The sequence below is a fragment of the Nuphar pumila genome, chromosome 2 (assembly GCF_984573655.1).
Source record: "Nuphar pumila chromosome 2, dmNupPumi1.hap1.1, whole genome shotgun sequence".
Taxonomy (NCBI): Eukaryota; Viridiplantae; Streptophyta; class Magnoliopsida; order Nymphaeales; family Nymphaeaceae; genus Nuphar; species Nuphar pumila.
Window position 1 is genome coordinate 17,473,804 of NC_143250.1, and position 12,807 is coordinate 17,486,610.

Sequence of the window (12,807 nt, forward strand, 5' to 3'; positions counted from 1 at the left end):
AAATATAGCTCTTAGAAAGAATTGTATATCAAATCATGGCCAAGTTTGCAAAATGCCTTTGTTGCATATCTGATTTTTGGCTCATAGATTGTTTTTTATCACCACTATGTTTCCCAGTGTTTGTGGGATTAACTACAATGTACCAGCAATATGAGAGTGACACTATGTTTTGGGATTTCAACAACAGTTTAAAATGTTGGTGGCATTAGTTTTGTACAACATAATTGTGAACTTTTTTGAAGTTTGCTGCCCCCGAATGTAGGGGTGGACATCGGATTGGTTCGGGCCAGCCCGAAACCAGGGCCCGTAAAGGCCCGATTAGTCGGAATAGCCACCGGAAACCCGACCCAGTTATTATCAGGTCGGGCTTTTGAACAGATGTCCGTGACCCCCCCCCCCCCTAGTAGGCCTGAGTCGGGATGTGTGTGTGTGTGTGAGAGAGAGAGGTCCATTGGAAAAGGGTGCAGAGGCCTCTTCAGCCAGCCAACAAGAGAGAGTGAGACAAAGACCACCCGAGGGTCGAGGTGGAACCTCCAAAGAGAGACAGATTCAGACTACCAAACTACACTACCACTTTCTTCGACCACTCTCCCCATTGTCCCTCTAGCTGCAAAGAGCTGCATCTCTCAGGTGACCACCCCCACCACTGCAACAGTGCAACATGAGAGAGAGAGAGAGCAAAAAAAATAAAAAAGGGATGCGAGCATATTGCTTCATGTCAGTAACCCTATTGCAGCCATTAAAATTGTTTTTTTTTTTGTTCAAAATATGAAATCATTGTGTAGGCTTTATTCTTTCCCCTCTTTTTTTTGTTTTTTGGACCTATATGGGCCTGACTCAAGCCACCACTTAAGCCCGAGCCCGACCCAGTATCTTGTGGGGTTGGGCCTGGCCTAACATGTTTCGGGCTGGGTTCTCAAGAGTTAAGACTTGTAACGACCCCAACTCATACTTTTTGAAAATGCGGATTTTTTTTAAACCATTGCAGAAATCTTTCCAGAAACCCGGGGCCCTTACAGTTTCACTCCCAATTGGATAACACAACTAACCACAATAGAGCTTAAACTTATCATCCTAAACCATAGCAACTTATTATTTATTAATTACGAAAGAAAGAGTATCTAACAATAATTACAAAAGACATATCAGAGTTATTTTAATGACATAAAAGTAAATAAGAAAAAAGATTGAGCCACGCTGTCCCTTTGCGATCTGTCTAGCAAGTACGTGACACTCGTGACTCTCCCAAAAACTGCGAAAAACCATAGAAAGAAGGAGGTCAAAAATCCGAAGAATTCTGCGTACAAATCCCTCTAATGAAAATAAATGAGCATAAAGAACACAAATACGATTTCATGCAATAATTCAGAGGAGTGCAATTATGACAATTACATAATTCAATTAAGCATTCATGCAATATGAAATATTTATTAAACATGAAAAACATAAATCAATAACAGGAATCACAATGTAAGTAAGCAGTATATTTAACATGCATTAGAACTTAAACATCATGCATCCACCAACATATAACAATTAAGGGAACATATAAAAGATGCATGTCCTAGTGCATAGCAGGAATATGCATGATTTATGTGCAAATGCATGAACACTTTATTATCTTTTATTAAAGTTTTTCTTTTCATATGCATGTCCTATTAAATGCATACAATTTAAGTTCCTCTTTTTAATTACCGTTGCCCGCGGATACACCAAGCAGGTATAATTTTTCTGAGGTCAAGTTAGGTTCCCAAGGTAGCTTAACACACAATTTGTATTTTATTACTGGGTTCCAACTTAGCCCTCGACCGAATCACCTTCAGGCATTAGACCTCCACATCTAATGTCGGGGACACTAGGGGCACTCCACGCCCACCAGTGTCACTTCCTTGGTATACCAAAACAACAGTTATGTCGAACACACCATCCCCAGGTAAAGTGGCAGACTCTTCCTAAAACCGTAGCCAGGAAAAAGAACTTCAATATCAGGTTCAGGGATAAAAGTAAAGCACACAGAGTTTTTATATCCTCATGGTCCCCCAAAACCGAACATCTAAGATGCCCATTCTTCAGATGGGAGATCTCAGTTCATATATGTTACACTGTTCTTATTTATTATGTTTTTATTAAATGTCAGTTATTAAGTTTTGTAATTCAGCATGCAAAAACAAAGGCAAAAACTCGCATCTAACCCTGCAACAGTCATCACGGGACCACCGCCCGCGGAAAAGTGTGAACATAATGCAACAGAAATAAATATGATTTTTGTGATGCATTTGACATGATTAAAGAAAGAGCAAGCCAAAGCTCAGGGCCTACCAAACCCACGATGATTCATTACGATTATCGTTGCACCCCAAACAAAAACCATAACAACATGCCACATAATGAAAATAAATCACATATCTTCCATATGTTCATTCATATAAGAAAATTTCAACCATGCTCGTGAACCAAGAATAATTAAAGCATGTTTATATTTAGTCTACATGATAGTAACACGTTCCAGTTTTCATGTAATGCACATACTGAACTCAATGGCATGCTTTCATTTACTATGCATAGATATGTTAATGGTATATTTTTATCTATTTCTTCCATTTGATTCACATCCATGTCAATTACATGGCTTCCTTCGATGCATTGCTTCATGACAACTGCATGGTTTAATTCAAATAATTACATCGCATGCAAGCTTTTATTCATGACTCCCTTTTTCATGTGTGACTTCTTGTGCATCTGCATACATGCGGCATGACCTAAAATTTCAGATTGGTACATATTCGCAAAATACCCATTTTGTTAACCTTGCCTTGAATATTGCTCACACAAAACTTGCTAATCATAAGCATATGAAAACTTCTTTCTAGCAAGCACATAGTAAGAAACTTTATAACGGCAAGAGTCCGGAATCTGCAAAGGCAGCACTATATATATATATATATATTTATTTATTTATACTCAAATTTTGGTTCATGCCCAGCCGACTGACAGTCGGCTGGGCCTATAATTTAGCCTGGACCCAGCCAACTGTCAGTTGGCTGGGGTTTCCTTTTTTTTTCACAGAACTCACAACACTCTTAAAATATATATTTCAAAGGTTTTGACCCAGTCGGCTGGGGTTACCAGCAAGCCCAGCTGACTAGGGTCAGCTGGGTCGGGTCTGACCCACCCTGCCAGGCCGACCTCGGTCTGGCCCACGGGCCGGACTGGGCCAAGCATGACTCACCAAGCTAGGCTGAGCCTGACAGCCTATGCACAGGCCCCAGTCCGGGCCCGTGTGTGCTGTCAAGGTTGAACAGCCACAAAAATAAATATATTTTTGTTATAATAACCCATTTTTTTTATATAGGGCATGACCCAGCCGACCCAGTCGGCTGAGTCTGCCGTGAAATCGATCCACCCTGTTTCCCCATCTTTTTCCATTGATTCCATAAAAAAAAATCACAAAATCGAACTGGGGTTCGATTTCTCATCCATTTTCACAAGAGGGAACCCGTACCTTAGAGCCAACGCTTTGGAGGAGGTTGATGTAGCGGAGGAAGGTTGGTCGAGCCTCGACAGTGCTGCAGCGAAGGGGCGATCGGGAGGGAGAACGAGAAGGGGTTGAGAGGGAGACAGAGAAAGAGGAAGAGAGGAGAACGAGAGGGTGCAAGAGAAGGGGTTCGGGATCCCCCATTTGAAGAAGGGGGACCCCCGAAAAGGAAGGAGGGGATAGGCTTTCCCTCTTTTCTCTCCGGCGGCCTCGCACCCCACCTTGATTCGCACAACGTTAGGGTGTTGAACCCTAACGCTTTCCCCCTTTTCCTCTCAGTGTTGGGTTCATCCCTGTAGCAGTTGAACCCCTTTAACCTTGTTTTCCCCCCCCTTTTTTTTTCTTGCCCACAAGGTGCAGTCTGGGTCCGGACCCGGGACCCGAAAGCCAACCCCGGGTTGGGTCCGCGTCTCACCCATGCGATGTGGGTCCACAAGTTGGATCCAAATGGATCCAATTGTGGATCCTCGTGTTAGATTTATATTTTTATTTTAAATATTTATTTTATTATTATTTTTAATACATATAAACATAAATGATATTAATTATATATATACCCCTTTATGGGTCCTAGATCCAAAATGCGGATCCCAGGCCCATTTTGCATATTTCGCATTATTTTATTTTATAAACAAAAGTAATTAGCGAAAAATCACGGTTATTACAAGACTTGGCCCGAGCCCGGCTTGAATCGAGCTGGGTACCCGATAAGCCGCGGGCAACCCGACCAGATGTCCATCCCTACCTGAATGCCACTGTTTAATGTTGTAGAAATTTTAGTTATTTGAAGATAGCCTGTTCCTGTCTGAAGGTAGTTTCATCCTGGTGTATATAAGATAAAAATAATTGAAATGCCTATAGTGTGTGGATTCTTGTATTGAGACTGTTTTGGTGCATGGCCAAAACTGGTCAGGATAGAACTCATTCTTTACTAGGGATTAGCTGAAGCTACAAAGCGTGCACATATGATGCGTGCATAAAAGTTGATGGCTTCAACTAAATTGCACATGGCCTAAGCTTTATCCTAAAATTATTTGCATATATACATTGTACATTCCTTCCCATGCATTTCAAAATCTGTATACTGTTGATGATATCCATCATTGCCAGATCTTGATTCCATGAAAACAGTGTTCCTGATTTTCTTGATCTTCAACAGTGACAGTTACAATCCTGTTCCGGGAGTAATGGAAGGTGTTCCTTCTTCAAGGAATTACGAGGGTGGATTCTCATGCAAGCTTATGGTATGTGAACTTGCTCATTTATATCAAGAGCATACATTGCATGTGTGTGCGCGCATGCTTGTGTTAAATTATGTAATCAAATCTTGTAATCCAATATATATTATATATATATATATATAAGGTAATACATATACATATATATAATATATGTATATGTATCTACCTATTATATATATAAAATATATATTTATTTCATTTCAGCCGCAAGGGTATATTCATCTTTTTACACATTCTTTTTTGAGAATATGTATGTAATTTTTGCTTTTTGTTTTGTTTTCTTTTTATTTTTTCTTATTCTTTTTGGTTTTAGCACTTGGAGGGGCCCACTCAGTGTGATCGTTGGGCCCTCCAACGGTTATAATTATAACCATTGGAGGGGTCTCAACGATCACATTGGGAGCCCCTCCAAGGCCTCTCATTATGTATAAATAGGGGAGTTCCCCCTTGTGTTTTGGCATGGCTTTAGGTCAAAGCCCAAATATTCAATATAGCTTTTATTCATTTTTATCTTAGTGCATTTGTGAGATTTGATTGATTTGTGCTTTTGTGCACAAGTGTTCTTTGTGTTCTTATTGTGCACGTGTGCACTTGTCTTTCATCAAGAACATTGGGTCTTGAATATAGTATCTTGTTGAAGATACTTTTACATGGTACCAGAGAAAAGGTTTTGAGGAAGGAAGATCATGTGTTTCTCCACCTTCTTGGGTACTTCGAAAAACGTGCCTTCAAGCTATTGGAGATTGGAGTGGATCATTTCCTTCGGCCAATATTTTAGAAGTTTTCCTTGTCAAAAAAGACTTAAAAATCTTTTGAGGTACGTATTCCTTTTTTATTTTTATCCTCTCTAATGGGCGAAAAAGACTCACACTTTTCCCTCGGGTTTAAACTCAATGGTTCAAACTATCATGTTTGGGCCGGTAATATGGAAGCCCATATTAAAGGAAATGGGCTTTGGGGGTATGTTCAAGGTTCGATACTAGAGCCCGAACAAAAAATTACCATTATGGAAAAAGGAGATATAAAGATTCTTGAAGGAGAAGAGAGGCAAAAGGCTCTTGAAGATTATTCAAAGAAACTTGACGAATGAGAAATAAAAAACTTCAAGATTTTATCTTGGTTTTTCTCATCCGTTGAAACTAAGATCAATGCCAACATTATCAAATTCAAGAAGGCTTCCGAAGCTTGGCTATACCTTGAGAAAATGTATACTTCAAGATATTTATCCCACAAGTATTACCTTTAAAAGAGGGCCTTGACCTTACAACAAAATGAGATGACTATTCGAGAATACTTTGCCGAATTATCTTCCATTTGGGACGAGCTTGCTATGCTTGAACCCAAATGGAGTGGTGAAGCTATCGAGCTTAGACACAAACAACTTGATGAAGATCGCTTTTTTAACTTCTTAAATGGTCTTAGATCCGAATTTGAACAAATTCGATCGTCTCTTCTTTCTTCTTTCACATCTCTCGCTATTGAAGATGTTATTACCAAATTGAGTGGGGAAGAAACCCGTATGGGCATTAGTAAAAGCAATCTTAGCATCCTTGCCACCTTTTCTATTCAAGAAGAAGGTGAAGGAGTGAATGTCGTTTCAAGACCAGGTAACCATGTGAAGACTTACAAACCTCCTCATTTTAAGAATCAAAATCAAGGAGGAAATTGGCAAAGTGGAAAAAGAAACTATAGCAAACTAACTTGTCATTTTTGTAAAGAATCGGGGCATATCAGACCTATTTTCCCAAAATGGAAGAAATTGCTTGCAATGGCTACCACATCTCAACCGGAAGAACGGTCATCCTCTTCCAATGAGTCTCTTTCTCTACAATAAATTATGGAAGCTCTTTAACCTCTTCTCAAGGGAGGAACTTTCGGAGCCGCTATGTCAACCTCTTCACCCCCCGGTAAGATATCTTGACTTTTAGATTTTGATGCATCATTTCATATGACCCCAAGTGCTTGTTCTCTTTTTGAATATTCTAAAAGTTCTTTTCCATCTTTTGTCTCAACGACGGATGAAACATCCCTTAAAATTAAAGGAATAGGCAATTTCGAAAAACAAGATTTTTTTATTCCAAAAATTAGATTCATACCAAAACTAAATTTGAATTTGCTTTTAGTTTATCAAGTCTCGGACCATGGTTACAATATAAAATTCTCTTTTGATAAATGTTGGATACAGGATTACCGGTTTAGGAGGTTGATTGGGGAAGGCTCTAGTAGAGGAGATCTCTACTATGTTGACTCTCTCCAAGTTCCAAAGAATCAATTTTGTAATGTTGTCCAAAATAAGGATATTCATGTATGGCATAAGAGACTTGGACATCCCAACATTGTTAAAATTTCATATTTACCTTTTGTTAAACACCTTTGTAAAGAAGATTTTGTATATAATGAATGTATTCTTAGGAAAATTAAAAGTTTACACTTTTATCAAAGATCAATGTTTACAACAAAACCTTTTGAAATCGTTCATTCCGACGTATGGGGTCCGGCTCCTGTGATATCTAAAAGAGGATTCTCATATTATATGATTTTTGTTGATGATTATACTAGGTATTGTTGGATATATTTTCTCAAGTATAAACATAAAGTTTTTTCGACTTTTAAAACTTTTCATATAATGATTTTAAATCAATTCAATGAAAACTTGAAAATTCTTAGATCCGACTGCGGAGGAGAATACCTCTCAAATGAATTCAAGAGTTATTTTGAAAGTTGTGGTATTATCCATCAAGAATCTTGCCCAAAAACTCCTCAACAAAATAGATTAGTCGAACGAAAGCATAGACGTATTATTGAAACAACTCGAACTTTACTTATTTCACAAAACATTCTAAAAAACCTCTGGGCTGAGGCAACCCTTACTTCGGTTTATCTCATAAATAGACTTTCATCCAAAAATTTGAATAAAATTTTTCCTTTTGAAAAATTATACGAGAAAGAACCTGACTACATCAGGTTAAGGGTGTTTGGATGTAAATGTTTTGTCTTTACGGCTAAAAATAATAAGCTTTCCCCAAAGGCCATTTCTTGCTCCTTTCTTGGTTATTCTGAAACCCAAAAGGGTTTTCGGTGTTATGATATAAAAAATGACAAATTATATGTCTCTAGAAATGTGAGTTTTTTGGAAAATCTTAGTGGTTTCGAAAGTTTTGAATCTCATGATGAAAATGTGGATTATTCTTTTCTATTTGAAATGTTAGATGATGATACAAGTGATGATGAGTCAACTCAGAATGACTCAAGCGATAATGAAATCGAGGAAACTATCACCTCTCTTTTGCCTCCTCCTCATCAACATATCGATGAGGGATCATCTAGAGAGCTCATCACCTATGTCCATAGAGATAAAAACACCTTTAGAAGTGCTCTTGAAAGATATGATGACACCAGTAGGACTGTTTCTCCTAGAGAGGAGAACCTGCAAAGAACCGAAAGACATAAGAAAGCTCCCTCTAAGTTTATCTCATATGATTCTTTTTCACCTAAATATAGGGTATGTCTTAGTGCCATTCATTCTTACATAGAACCTAGAAATTTTGAGGAAGCACGAAAATGTTCTGAATGGGTAGAAGCTATGGAGAATGAACTTGGTGCTCTAAGAAGGGCCAAGACTTGGGAATTTCAAGATCTTTCTAAGGGTGAGAAAACAGTAGGATGTAGATGGGTTTTTAAAGTAAAAACTAAAAGCGATGGATCTCTTGAGAGATATAAGGCGAGATTAGTTGCTAAGGGATATAGTCAAGAATATGAGTTTGGCTATGAAGAATCTTTTGCCCATGTGGCTCAAATGGTCACTATTCGATGTCTCATCACCGTTGCCTCAATCAACAAATAGAACATCTATCAAATGAATGTTAAAAATGCCTTCATAAATGGTGATTTGAATGAATAAGTTTATATGGATGCTCCACCAGGAATGGAGACTCCCAAAGGGAAAGTTTTTCGCCTTCGCAAAACACTTTATGGTTTAAAACACGCCCCCAAGGCTTGGTATGATAGGTTTAACTCCGTAATGTTAGAAAATGGTTTTTCATCCTGTTTCATTGATACTACCTTATTTGTTAGAAAAACCAATACAGGGATTGTCATTCTGCTTTTATACATGGATGATATGCTTATAACTGAAAGTGATTCTAAAGGAGTTAAAAGCATAAAATCCATTTTGAAGGATAAATTTGAAATGTTTGATTTGGGATTCCTAACTTATTTTTTGGGTATTGAAGTAGCATACTCACATAGAGAGTATTTTTTATCTCAAACTAAGCTTGTATCTGAGATTATTGACAGGTCAGGTATTACGGATGATAAGGTTTGTGGAACTCCTGCTATAATAGGAGCCAAAATGAAGATTGATGATAGTATTCCTCTCTGATCCTACCTCCTACAGACAGCTTGTAGGATCATTGATGTATCTGAGTATTACTAGACCAGATATTTCTCATGCAGTTCATACTGCAAGTCAGTTTCAACATGCACTAACATCGGTTCAAATGAGTGCAATTCTGCGGGTTGTAAGATACATAAATGGTACAATAAATAAGGGAGTATTCTTATCATCTTCTTCTGAATTAAAATTAATTGCTTATATTGACTCTGACTGGGGAGGTGACCCTCCACCACTAGTTTTTGTGTTTTTTTAGGAGATTCGTTAATCTCTTGGAGATGCAAGAAGCAACAAAATATATCTTTATCCTCAACTGAAGCTGAATATCGTGCTATGGCAACTACTACCATGGAAATTGTATGGATTTATCAGCTATTAGAAGACATGTGGATCACAATAGAAGGCCTACCAAGCTATGCTGTGATAACAAAAATGCAATATACATTGCCAAAAATCATACTTTTCATGAGCGGACTAAGCACATTGAGATGGACTGGAAGCGTATCTGAAAGGAGTTAAAGATCTTCCATATGTAACTTCAGAATATCGATTGACAGATTTCTTCACCAAAGCTTTGTGTGCTCCACGGTTCAATTTCCTCCTTGACAAACTTTCGGTCATCCTGCCCTAAGTTTGAGAGGGGGGTGTTAAATTATGTAATCAAATCTTGTAATCCATATTTTATATATATAAGGTAATACATATACATATAATATATGTATATGTATCTACCTATTATATATATATAATATATTTATTTCATTTCAGCCGCAAGGTTATATTCATCTTTTTACACATTCTTTTTTGAGAATATGTATGTAATTTTTGCTTTTTGTTTTGTTTTGTTTTCTTTTTATTTTTTCTTATTCTTTTTTGTTTTAGAACTTGGAGGGGCCCACTCAATGTGATTGTTGGGTCCTCCAACGGTTATAATTATAACCGTTGGAGGGGTCCCAACGATCACATTGGGAGCCCCTCCAAGGACTCTCATTATGTATAAATAGGGGAGTTCCCCCTTGTGTTTTGGCATGGCTTTGGGTCAAAGCCCAAGTATTCAATAAAGCTTTTATTCATTTTTTTTTCTTAGTGCATTTGTGAGATTGATTGATTTGTGCTTTTGTGCGCAAGTGTTCTTTGTGTTCTTATTGTGCATGTGTGCACTTGTCTTTCATCAAGAACATTGGGTTCTTGAATATAGTATCTTGTTGAAGATACTTTTACAGCTTGCTCAGTAACTCCTGGAGAGATTCAAACTTGAGACTACTCAGTTGAGACAGTGCATCTTTACCTGGCCCAGCTATCTTATTTAACCCAAAAGGAGGAAGGCGATCTCATTCCATTAGGTGCCAATACAAGATATTAGTTTCTACAATTAGTTTAGATGAGGAGCATTGCCTCTTAATGCACCTTGCATGCGCTAAGTGAATCTGGAAGGACATAATAGTATCTTTGAGAAGTTTATTTTTCCAGTGCTTTAAGCACCAAGTAGTCATCTTGAGCATATCCTATTGAAAGATGGAAATTCATGATAACCGGATGGTCAAGGATACTGGATGTATTCTTTAAGCTTGTGCCACTGATGGGAAAATGAAACCATAGACAACATTGTGAAGTTATAATATCTTTATAACTGTAGCACAATTGTGTGGAAAATAGGCTGCGTGGGCCATACCAAGCATGAATAGAGGCCCTGACTACGGATCACCCAACATTGAGTCTTTCTCACAAAAGTATAGGTTCAGATAAGCCCCTGCAGCATGTATAATCAATGATTTCTGATATTTTTTGGCATTTCGTCTAATGGAGTAAAATTAGGTCTGTCAAAGGTGTGTTAGTCTTTTGATAAGTTGGTGTCATGTTTTGGTTGTCAAGATCACGTACTGAGCACTAAACTCTGACTTCAAGAGGCTTTCTGTTCCCTTTCTTTTTACAGTCAAGCTGGGGCATAGCCCCTGTGAGATTCAAGCCCAAGACCCCTTGGTTATGATAGTGTGACCTTACCATCCAGCTATGTCATTTGACCCCTTCTATCCACTTCTTTGAAACTGGTATTTGTCATGGTACAAGTACTGAAGCCTAATAGAATATTAAAACAATATTTTCTTTTTTATAGAATCCTTATGGTTTTCACCTTATCAAATATTACATCTTACTGATTCAGCGGTGTTATTCACTAGCAATGCTTGTGCTTTTGTGCTCAAGGAGTAACAGGTTGAATAGTAATGCTGAGCTGCACAATGTTTCATCAGCTAATATAAATGTTCTATATTCATGTTGCATTTGCTTAAAATGATTATCATGCTAATATTTCTGCCGTTTCTATGAGAAAGCCCTGCCTTGCATTTATACATCTATAGATATGAATTATGGTATCATGTACCATATAGTTCTCCACGATGACCACACACACACACACACACAGAAGGGTGTTAATAAATCAACATTTCATGCTGGAGTGCTATAATAATACATTCATTATGCTTTTCCACTATGCTACGCTGCTGCAAACTTCCATGAGCTGCTATGGCTATTTGGTTAATTTGGCCCTAGTATGTATCAACCAGCTGGAACAAGGTACTTGTGTAAGTGCCAAGTTGAAAAGTATTTTAATTTCAAATTTAACCTTGAACTCTATGTGATCCCTGAGTTGGATTGTAGAGCTTCTGTTGTTCTCCAGCAGAACAGAGTACATAAGTTATGTGCCCTGTGAAGATGGAGTGATTCTTATGCATCTTGAGCTAATTTTTGTTTTTTGAATGTGCTATGTATTTGTTAAAATAATCAGCATGTAGAATTAAGAATTATTGCTTTGTTCAGTCTAAGGACTTAGGCCTAGCTTCAACAGCAGCGCAAGAGGTTGGTCTCAGATCTCCGTTAACCTTGAAAACACACGAGATGTAAGCCTCATAAATCATATTGGTGAATTTCATTAAAGAATTTATACACACTGGCATGTTCATTGTTTTCTCCTTTTTTCATGTATTTTTGTTTTAATATAGTTACTTGGAGATGTGTGAGAAGGGGAATTCAGTCAAGGACTTCTCATGCATCTTCCGCCATCATTATGCTGGAAAGGATGAGAACAAGTGAAGGGAATGAACAAAGATCATGTAGGGCATGGATGCAATGCCTGCGTGAATTTTATTTTCATATAATGTGTAATGTGTATGATTGTCAACTATCTGGTGTTTCCGTCTTTAACCTTACATTGCTATCTACATAGTGAGTGTCATCTTTATCCTTTTTCCTTTTTGCGCACATTCTTCCGTTATAATGAAAACAATAATTTAAAAGTGGAAATGCCAGATAGCTGACAATCATTTCCTGTAATATGCTTTAATTATTACGTATGCCTCGAAGATCTGATTGGTTTTCTTGTTTGTTGAGACTAAAACACCATAAAGTGGCCAAGACATTAGATAGCCTACCATTTAACTACGCGGCCAAGATATCAAGCTTTTGGCTGTAAAAGTTTCTCTTCTCTGTTTAGGCAACGCTTGAAATTTTAGTGCAGATTAAGTTATTGATTCAACATTGCTTTTATTCTTCTAATTCCTAAGGGCACGTTCGAAAGAGAGAAAAACTCTCATAGGAAAAGAAAGTTTTGCTTATGAGAGTTTTTGATATGAGAAATTTTA

The 12,807-nt window shown here is 37.6% G+C and overlaps 1 protein-coding gene across 1 annotated transcript in view; it reads left to right on the forward strand.

The window, feature by feature from the left end:
* LOC149844910 (6-phosphogluconate dehydrogenase family protein) overlaps positions 1-12,456 on the forward strand; it is an 80,155-nt gene extending 67,699 nt beyond the window's left edge. The window contains exons 8-10 of the mRNA XM_089997387.1: positions 4,695-4,779; positions 11,987-12,066; positions 12,169-12,456. Of these exons, the coding sequence (XP_089853513.1) occupies positions 4,695-4,779; positions 11,987-12,066; positions 12,169-12,259 (256 nt within the window). The 3' untranslated portion in view covers positions 12,260-12,456. The remainder of the gene's footprint in view (positions 1-4,694; positions 4,780-11,986; positions 12,067-12,168) is intronic.
* The last annotated feature ends 351 nt before the right edge of the window (positions 12,457-12,807 follow it).